At 36.7% G+C, this 10,966-nt stretch overlaps 1 protein-coding gene across 1 annotated transcript in view; it reads left to right on the top strand.

Moving 5' to 3' along the window:
* The first annotated feature begins 834 nt into the window (after nucleotides 1-834).
* The window catches only part of LOC145671963 (uncharacterized), a 70,556-nt gene continuing 60,424 nt past the window's right edge, over nucleotides 835-10,966 (top strand). The window contains exon 1 of the mRNA XM_081741155.1: nucleotides 835-995. Coding sequence (XP_081597281.1) covers nucleotides 879-995 — 117 coding nt within the window. The 5' untranslated portion in view covers nucleotides 835-878. The remainder of the gene's footprint in view (nucleotides 996-10,966) is intronic.

Below are 10,966 nucleotides of genomic sequence, written 5' to 3'. Positions count from 1 at the left end.
GGACCATGATCCTAGGATTAATAGCGGTGTTAGGATTTTTTTTAAAAAAAAAGAGCTCTAAAATTTATCCTTTTCTTCCTTCCTTCGTCAATGTTTGTGACGTCACTGCCTCCAGACATCGCAATCATGACTGCAAAATGCCACGGAACCAATTCTTTGATCCTTCCCCGCTTGAATGAATGCAAAAAAGACACGGTGTGAAAAGCTTTACTAGAGATTTATAAAGCAAATTCCGAAAGTCGAGGACATAGTTCAGATCTGTACCAAAAGTCCCCAAAGGGTTAATATCAGTGATCTCCCTTTAGTTATGAGTAATCGATTATTCTTGATTGTTGAACTTCTCATGTTTATTTTTCTTCAGAATGCAGTAATTAAGGCTCTTTTTCTTCTCATAATGGGGAACAAAGGTGGAAAGTACTTTCTTCATTAAAGTTAAAATATTAAAAAAAAAAAAAAAGATTCAAAATTTGAGGTATAAAAGCGGTGGAAAAAACTTTTTTAAATGCCGTTTTTTGAGCCCTTGCGGACGTAACATCTAACTTTTAATACATTTAACAAGAACGGAATAATATAGTTTCAATTTGATTAAATGTTCAATGTAAAAAATAACGAGCTACTGTGATCCTATAGCTCATTTTGACACAAAAACTGCAGACTTCAAAGAGCAGAATTCACACTTTTCCGAAGATAGTTGCACGGTAGGAGCTATTTGTGAATTCTCTACACAGTACCTTCACGTCCAGTGAATCAAGCCTGTCTGGGTAAACATGAAAAACTGCAAAATGGTTCAGTCTTGCCTGGGTCATTGTGGACCTCAGATAAGTTTGAGACGCCGCAGTATTGAGAAACTTCTCTCGGCAGTTGCAGATGTCGCCGTGATGACAAACAGGAGACGAAGCACTTTCAACACTTCAGGAAACAACTCTCTTGTTTCTTTACAGAGTTTCTTGAAGTTCTCAAGCAGGTCTCTCAGATTTTTTGAAGTGGAAATAGTGGTGAGTAACTGTTGCATCTGTAGTTGTAGTCGGTCCGATTTGACATGGTATTTTTTTTAAAATGTCACTAATGTCGTGAGAAAAGTTACCTTCCAGAATTACATCCTCTATTACACGATACTTATTCAGTTCAGGCTGATGGAATCGACTAAATTTTGCAAACGATATTGTCCAAATATTCATAATAGGTAGCGCGTAATTTCTCTTCTGCGGTGTTGAATTGGTAAGTTTTCGCGGATGTCTGCGAGTGTTCTAGTCTTTTCGGGGTCTGTTTCCTGTGCGGTAGCTGAGGAGATCCTTATTTGTTCTATTGAAGACCCCCCTATACAATCAGGAGCGATAAAAGGAATAATTAATACATCTACAGCGCCCTTGGTGCAATATTACATCCTTGTTTGTTCTATCGAAGGCACCCGTATACAATCAGGGGCGACAAAAGAAATAATTAAGATATTTACAGCGCCCTTGGTGCAATATTACATAATTGTTTATTCTATCGAAGGCGCCCCTATACAATCAGGCGCGACAAAATTAATAATTAATATATCTACAGCGCCCTTGGTGCAATGTTACATAATTGTTTGTTCTATCGAAGGCACCCGTATAAAATCAGGGGCGACAAAATGAATACTTAATATATGTACATCGCCCTTGGTGCAACATTACATCTTTGTTTGTTCTATCGAAGGCGCCCCTATACAATCAGGGGCGACCAAAGGTGATAATTATTATATCTACAGAGCCCTTGGTGCAATATTACATCTTTGTTTGTTCTATCGAAGTCGCCCCTATACAATCAGGGGCGACAAAAGAATTAATTAATATATCTACAACGCCCTTTGTGCAATATTATATCCCTTTTTGTTCTATCGAAGGCGCCCTATACAATCAGGGGCGAGATAAGGAATAATTAATGTATCTACAGCGACTCTTGGTGCAATATTATTTCCTGTTTATTCTATCGAAGGCGCCCCTATACAATCAGGGGCGACGAAAGGAATAATTAATATATTTACAATGCTCCATCATTGTAACATTGTTTCCTTTTTTAATCTATCGAAGCATTATGTCGCCCGTAATAATGAGGGGCGATAAAGGATTAAGAAAATTTTTATATAGCTGCTTGATTGTCATATAGGTAATTTTTATTTCTTTATTTTATTGTATCAAATGTGTCCTAGACAATCATCACCAAAGGAACAGGAAAGCACTGCACTCTATATTTTGTCGAAGATTTGGTAGTGCATACAAAACACTGCTTTTGTACGTAAACTTTTCATTCTTTAATCTGCTTTAAAAAAGGCAAAGCAATCATTAGGCGCCTTCGGCGCCCCCAATAAATTCTACCAAAACTTTGGGGGGGCAATGCCCCCTTGCCCCCCCGTCTTGTTACGCCACTGGTAAAATACAAAGGAGGTAAGGGACTTTTGGTTCACCGTGCAGGGGAGACCGGGTCACGTTTTCCAACTGGCTTTAGTTCTGAAAGGATCCGATAGATCGCTCTTGCGGGTGGACTGGCTAAAGCAGCATTGCTTGGGACACCATCTATGCAAGTTTCAGTTGAGTAGCTGTGTTGACGTAGGAAGGAGATCTTGTGAGATCATTTTTTCGAAAATGAGTAAAGTAGCAGGTCTGCATTAAAACTTAAAATAAATGTGCTAGTGTTAAACGTACTGATTTGAGATTGCATGCACTAAAGATGGTGTTCTTCCTTTACGTAGTGATGTGTTTTTTTTTTTTTTTTTTTTTTTTTTTTTTGCAAATAATATACACCATTACTCGTCAAGGTTATGTTGAAGTTCAAAAATGGCGACGGGGCACGTATTCCAATATTTTTCCGCTGTCAGTCAGTTTCTCTAATTTTAGTAGGACTATAACAAATGCATTTAGGATCTACTGTGTAAAGAAATCTCCGAAATAACAATTTATGGTACAAAATACGTAGTCCGTGACCAGGCACGCAGCCAGGGGGAACGTAAAAAAAAGTTAATGTTATTCTATGCTGATATATATATTCAAAAATGAACAACCCCCTCGAAATATAGAAGCGGCTGCGGCCATATCCCTCCCCCAAAAAACAATACTGAATACGTGTTTGCCATTGACCATATAGTTTATTGTGTAAAAAAAAACTTTAATTCAAGTGATGAAGATTGTTTATGCATTTATTGCTTTGAACCTTTTCCCAGCTCTCAGGCAAAGGAGAAGTGGGTGAGGTACACAAAATGCAACAACTGGGCACACGAAAACTGTACAAAGGGAGATGTTGTATTTTTTGTTCGCGTTTATTGTGATTCAGACAATGATGACTTTTGTTAACTTGTTGATGAGGCCTACCATAATCGCACTTCTCTATACTGTCCAAGCAATAAAGAAAATGTACATTTTCAGTAAAAGCAACGATTTATTACCTACCTGTGTCTTAGCATGTGAAGTAGTTGGAACACTTGCCCCTGTATAGTTTTAGTAGGTTGGCCAACTTGCTCCGCATACATGATCAAGTTACATGATTTCACTTAACCATTGGTAGTGAAACTCAATATTGATTTTGTGAAAAAATACCTGTTCAACTTCGTTCATAAAGGTATAAGGAAGAAAATGATATTCTGTTTACCTCTAAATAGGTTTAAGATAAAATACCACACATGCACTTAAAAAAAAAAGTTGGCAAATGTGCCCCGGTCTCCCCTACTATATAAAAAATTGTATAAATCTACTCAAGCATAACAGAATGACATGTTTGAGGGTAAGCATTTATGTGTAGTATTCGCGAAAATCGATATAAACAATTTTGTTTGACTAACATGAAAATTGGTGCTATACGAAAATAGGGCTGAACTGTTCCTGAAAACGTAAACCGCGGTTTTGGTTTGCCACTCAAATCTGTTTGGAATGGTTAACCGAAAAATAATAGAACCGTTTCTAAACCAAAACGAACCTTTCACAAACCGTACCGAACCAAACCTTTTCCAAACCGTACCGAACCAAACCGTTTTGAAGTCGAAACTGATTGATTTATTTTAAACTATAAACCGAGCCGAAACCGGTTTTTGGAACACCCCTATACGGAAACCAGGCCATCTGTTAAGATGAAAATAATACTAAAATATACTTTAGACAGACTTTTCATTTGACTACAACACACCCATCATTAATGAGATATATCATTAACTTGTAAACTTTAATGTTTGTAATGCATCTCGATAAGCATGTTATATATATGCTTCACTGGTCAAAATTGCTAAACCCCTTTGCAATAGAAATACAACATGTCAATTTTAAAGTTTTGTTCAATACAAAGTTTAGGTGATCGTGGTAAAAATAAATACCCAAATAAATAAGTAAATTAAAATAAAATAAAACCTTAGGCCTTTCATTACATTACAGTATTGTCTGCTCCTTGATGGTTGTTCATCCTTATCAACCCCTGTCCATAGTTTGAAAACCACTGGTGTATTAGATCTGTTTTAAAAAAAAATAGAGTAGGAAACTCAAGATGTGATTTATCTTACTGTTAGAGGTACCGAAGCGTCTTGACCATCCATTGAAAAAACTAAAAGTCGGCGATTATGAAAACAGCATCTTGTGGAAAATGTTAAAATATCTAAAAATTAACGATACTGATAATTTAATTATAATTCACTTGTGAATTTAATTAAGTAATGAAAGTAAACGAAAAGAATAATGAAAATTGTTACAGGAATTCCTGCAGTAGAGAAAAAATGTTCATTTGTTGCATCAGCCAGAGAAAGTTCTTTCCACTGAAATTCTATGGATATTTTTGTGGTCAATCAATTGTCACGAACATGATAATTATTTCACCAAAATGATTTAATAAAATCCTATCCTGGCTTAATGACTACCTACTTTATGCTAAATTAAATCACAAAAATCTGTTATGTGGCTATCTCTCTGATAAAGGAAAAAATAGACGTTTTTTTTTCACTTTTATTGATATAGATATATACTAGGTTTTTACACATATTAACATGTGTATTATACGACCTCGCTTGCTATATAACGAAAATGTATATTTTATATGCAACAACAATCTGGTGGGTATATACAGATCACTTAATACTTTGGGGGGAGAGAGGGAGAAAGCGTTTAAGTCAGTGGTTCTCAAAGTGGAGTCCGCGGACCCCTGGAGGTTCGTGGGACGTAGCCAGGAGTCTGCGACGCCTAAACATTGAAATTTGTTGCAACAAAATGAGAAATCACAGCTGTTATGCAACATTTTTTTTCACTCACTAAAAAGAAACCAATTAGAAATTATATCTACGTTTGTAAATTTAAATGTATTCCTACTTTACTAAATTTCTGCCCTGTGAATATGAAGAGTTGCCTAAAACGGCATTGTAACATTTGATGACTTTTCCTACTTATGTGAACAGACCTTTTCTGCTCTTTGCAGTATTACAGTCTTAAAGCGAAATCGTCTTAATGCGGAATCGGACCTAAGATTGATAGTGACTGACAAAACTTATTCCAGATTTCAATGCAATTGTGGAAAAACAGAAAGGACTTCATTCCTCATATTAGTGACCCCACATTTGAGAACATTGTTTATCAAGTGAATTTCCTTTAAAAAAAAATTGATTTTCAGTCTTGAAAGTTACTGTGTTTTCAATTGAAATTTCGTTCACTAGGAAACAATCATGTATCTTCAGAATAAATTACTTATTGCATTATTCTTATTATTCTTTTATCTTATTCTTGTCAATTGTGATTCTAAACAGTATATATTTAATACTATCTGAAATTTCAGATAGCATTGCAAGGGGGTCCGCGGATCACTTTTTGAATGAACAGGGGCTCCGCATTATCAGAAAGTTTGAGAACTACTGGTTTAAGTTGAAAAGAACGTTATATACCAGCGGAAGATCGATTTGAGTTTCAGTTTAGTGTCCCTTTTCAGCAGTGGGACTATATCAGACCTGGAGCTACAACTTAATGTGGGATCCAAACCACGTGGGCTTCTGTCGAGTATCGAACTCAGATCTCCCACTCCAAAGGCACGTACGCCAACTGCTTAGCCACAAGGGAGGTTTGCAGGCGAAAGAGATATTACTTTACTTAAACTTAATGTCCATTGCTATAGAAAACAGCATAAAGAGACGTAGATTTCGAAGCCGAGGCCTGATAGCGAAATGAAAGTCCAACCATTTATTTTATTTTACTTACGGAGGAAGATATGGGACAGTCATTATGTTCCAGGCCTTTTAATTCGGCGTGGTTAGAGCAGTTACCCGAAATACATTTTCGCCATATTGGTTCTGTTCACAAAACTGAAAACCAAAGCTCGGTATGTTTCCAGAAGAGAACCGAGAAACAATTTGATATCATTATTTGTAAATATCGATTACCTAAAAATCGTTACAAAATATTGATCAAATGTGAAATGATAACTTCAGGGAACCACCTACAGCGGTTTTGTTGTAAAACTTGATTTTTCACTTTTCCCTGTAGTTTGGCTTCCATTCCAACATCATTTTCGGTTCCGCACCCAGAATATTTTTTTCTTTCGCGGTAATCGGTTCGGTAGGACCCGAAACTTACAAGGAACATACATGAACGTGTAATCCGAACATCCGAATCAAACTTAGTCCATTCGATAAACATAACACAGATATGTTCATGCACAAAAAAGGTGCCATGGACGACGGTGTTAAGTCCCTGAGACCCATTCACTCTGTTAATATAAAGAAAATCGTAGAATTGCAGTGAAATAGCTACTGCATCAACACTGTTCATTGGAAAGTAATGGTTTATAGTTCATTCTCTTCAGCATGAAACAAGCTTTCCAGAGGTGCTATGTATTGGATCCATAACGTACTTGAACAGGGAAAATTAGGAGAATGTCGGGAAACTTCCCTTCAGAAATCCCTCCCATCAACTTTGGACTCCTCTGGAGTGGCCCCAGGTAAAAGTACACAAACCAAATGTTTCTCGAAAATACTATAGGGATAAGAAATGTGTATTCCAAGTTTTGTATTAATAGACGGGATAGATATGTGGGAAAAGCTTGTATACTAATGCATGCTTTCCCCTCATAAATATTCATAATTTTAACCGCTCTCGCTGTCTATTACCGTTTTGCTCAAGAACATCAACGTGCAAATTGGAAATATGTGTTTTCTATAACTTCCTATGGATCAAATAATGAAATTTTCTTAATGACGTGATTTTAGTAAGTCTTCTCCGGTTATCAGAACACAGCTTATATAGGAAGCCGAAACATACGGATCTTTATCTCAACGTAAGCAGATTCCATCACAAGTCACAATATCTTACAGTGCTAAACATATTGATCTACATAGCAGTCTTCGTAAGTGACCACGATAGTCTACTAGAGAAATTCAACCAACTTCGTTCGACGCTAAAAAAAAAAAAAAAAAAAAAAAAAAAAAAAAAAAAAAAAAAAGGTAGTCTTAACAGATATCATTATGGCCATAAAAAAGGCCGTTATTTTCCAACACAATGTGATCAAAGAAGTTAAGAGTGAGAATTGTATCTCTACTACCCTATTGCCTTTCATCGGCCGTACCTCTGGTAAACTCAGCAAAATAGTTGCCACACGTCGTGTAAGAATTATTCACAAACCTCCAGCCAACATCAGATTGTCCCTCAAACCAGTGAAAGACGACCTTCACCTGCACCCTCCTGGTGTATATCGTATACCATGTGAATGTGGCAGATCATACATAGGACAAATTGAACGTACAATAGAACAACGATGGAAGGAAAACAACAGTTACATAAGGCTTCAGCAACCCGAGAAGTCACGGCTAGAGCTTGGACACAGAATTGATTTTACAAATACCACCATAGCAGTCAAATGCAGCAACTTTTGGGACAGAATATTAAAGAAAGCCATAGCTATCTCACGTGAAAGGAACAGTTTCAATAGAGACAATGGGTTTCAACTCAGCCCTGTCTGGTGGGCCCTTTTAAGGAACAAAAAACAGACATCCAACAAAGTCATTTTTCGTAGCCTCAACAACAACCAATCAGGAGCCAGCATCCCTCAACCAATCAAAATCCAGCATTTTCCTCAACCAATCACGAGTCCCCATTCATAGCTGCACCTCTAAATAATCACTATGTATATATGCCTACATTCCCGGTCTCTTCATCACAATCTCTGAAGATGAATGCAATGTCTACATTCGAAACGTCCGATCGCCCGAGAAGACTTACTAAAATTCCAGTTCGATAATCCTCTATCAATAAACCCGATCCCTAACTATTTACTCTGTACACCATGGTCAAAATTGATGGTGATTCAAGTAATTCTTGAGATTTTCTGTCTTCCGGACAGATAGACAGACTAAGTAGATATATGAAAACGTTTTTGCTTAGCCAAGCTCATTAATAATCCTGGACAGAATGTAGAATTCGACTTTTGTTAAAGTTTACAAAACGTACTCCTCACCTCATCTCAAACATGACAACCTGGGAGCGTGGTGACTCAGTGGTAGAGCTTTCACCTCCGGTGCTTGGGGTCCCTGGTTCGATCCCAGCTCTCGCCGGATGGACTTTGTGGTGGACAAACACCGTGCTCGTGGGTTTTCTCCCCTTTCCTCCCACTTTCTTCATTCCACCATTTCATTCATTTCTCATAATCACCATCTCCTTTAGCCGTCGTGGGACGTAAAACTAAACGGTTTTCAAAGATGACAACCAGGAATACCTCAAAAGTTAACAAGTTGATTTGCCCTTGTACAATCAGCGGCAAAAAACCTGCAACATAATCATGTAAGTTTATTGTGAAATGATGAAGTCTTTTGCTCCAAAATAAGTGTTCACGGGAGGACGCCGAGGTTTATCCTGGCGTGATTCGTGCCACTTAGACGTTATGTTGATTCCCTGTGCTGTTAGGCGTAGTATCACAATAAACTTACATTCTCATGTTGCAGGTTTTTTGCCGCGGATTGTACAATGTTATAACGGGCATAAAGTGATAGGAATTGTTTGTGTTTTATCTCACTATGCTTTATTACATTACGTTGTTTACTTTTAATTGTATTTGATCGTGTTCCCAGAGCAATGACTATTTCCCAACATCCAAGCTCTTTCAACTAATTTTAATATCTTGTTTTAACCATAAACAACTCCAATTAGACAATTCGCAGAAATATGATGCGTATTACGTATCTACGATGAAAAACTTTTCTACTCGAAACGTTAACAAATACAGAAATTGCAGTCAAAAGGGAAAACCAAACACAGTAGGCATGATCTAAATAATTAGTAATATATTTTGTAATTGTCCAAATGTTTATTTTACTTGTTGTTACTCTTTTAATTGTTGATACGCGTGTGACCTCTATTTACCTAACATCTCTTCAATAAAACAAGTGATTTTCCTTTACATTTGAAAGGGTTAGAGGAAAAAGGGAATTAATTTTTCTTAAAAAAAGAAACAAAATTCTCATTTTTACGGTTTTTTGTCTGACGGTGAGAATTTACATATTTAAATATTTATCATTTAATTCAAACATTTAAATTATAATGAAAAAAAGAGTATCCAGATTTAATCCGGATAGTCTTTCCTTTTTGACCCTAGTTCACACCTTTTCAGTGTCGTGCCGTGCAAAATCAGCGCCTGGGGCCAGATTGTACGACGACGCCCCCTACATATGAGTGAGGTTGACAGACTAGCAGTGAAGGGCCACCTTGGTTGTTGCGAAGCATAAGAAAATTTTCAAAAATGGTTTTCTTGGTTTTGAGCTCTTTTTATTACTATTTTCCTTCCATTTTATATATGTGCACATGCAATTTTTTAACATGACTAACATTTTTCCTTTCTCTTTTCTTTCCTTCTTTTCTTTTTTCTCTCGAAGTTTGCGCCCCAAGGCAATCGCCTCGCTCGCTTCCCCCCGCCCAAGGCCACGGCACTGCACCTTTTTGCAATTGAAGTCGAGATGCTAAAATGTCACAGATTTTTCCTTAGTCAGTAATATTTCATTTTACAAAGTGATCGTTTTCACTTCTTTATGAAATTCGTAAGGTCCATTGCAAACATGTATAATGTCAATTATCAAGTATGCATATTTATCCAAGAACTATATTTTAGAAACATAGATAGAAATACGATCACTACTTTATTGTGGTGGTAAAGAAAATCAAAGAAAACTATAAAGAAAGTTATTTATTTTTTATATTTATGAAATATTATGAAATCTATAAGTTTTACGTCCCACGGTTATGCCAGTTAGGCTAAAGAAGACGGTGATAATGAGAGATAAATAAAATGGTGGAATGAAGAAAATGGGAGGAAAAGGGAGAACCCCGGGAAAACCTACGAGCACGGTGTTTGTCCACCACAAATTCCACACGGCGCGAGCTGGGATCGAACGAGGGACCCCAAGCATCGGAGGTGAATGCTCTATCACTGAGCCCTTTTATTATATGTATATACTACAACGATACTTCTGAGAGTTGAGTAAAAACTAAATAAAAAGCTTCAGTCGCTAAGAGCTAGCTGTAGAAATTTATTTTTTTTTTAATTTTCCTACACTATTTTCACATAGGATGATGTGGGGCAATGGGAGACACAGGATTTAGAAAAAATACTGTAAAAACCCATTAGAAACATTGAACTGAAACTATACTCAAAATTTATATGCACCTTTGGAAAACATAATATGACCATTAGCTCACGAAGAGTCTTAGCACATTTTTTTTTTTTAATGATAATAAATGCAAGTCTACAATTGGTGTTTGTTCCCCACACCACGGGGCACAGAGCAACAGCAATGCCAATTACTAATTGTTTATTTATTTTTTATATTAGATTCCCGGTGGGAGCTCATGTGATTCAGGTTCCACATTAAACTGTAAGTGAACGTCTCATATAGCCTCACTGCTAAAAGACACGCTAAACTGAAAATCAACTCAAAACTGACTGTACAATATCAACACAAAAGAGAAATATCAAGGTGAAATCCTTATGTTTCCAAAACCCA

The sequence above is a fragment of the Thermobia domestica genome, chromosome 15 (assembly GCF_964235325.1).
Source record: "Thermobia domestica chromosome 15, izTheDome1.hap1.1, whole genome shotgun sequence".
Lineage (NCBI taxonomy): Eukaryota > Metazoa > Arthropoda > Insecta > Zygentoma > Lepismatidae > Thermobia > Thermobia domestica.
Note: the sequence above shows the minus strand (reverse complement) of the source record. Positions and strands in the feature narration are given on the sequence as shown.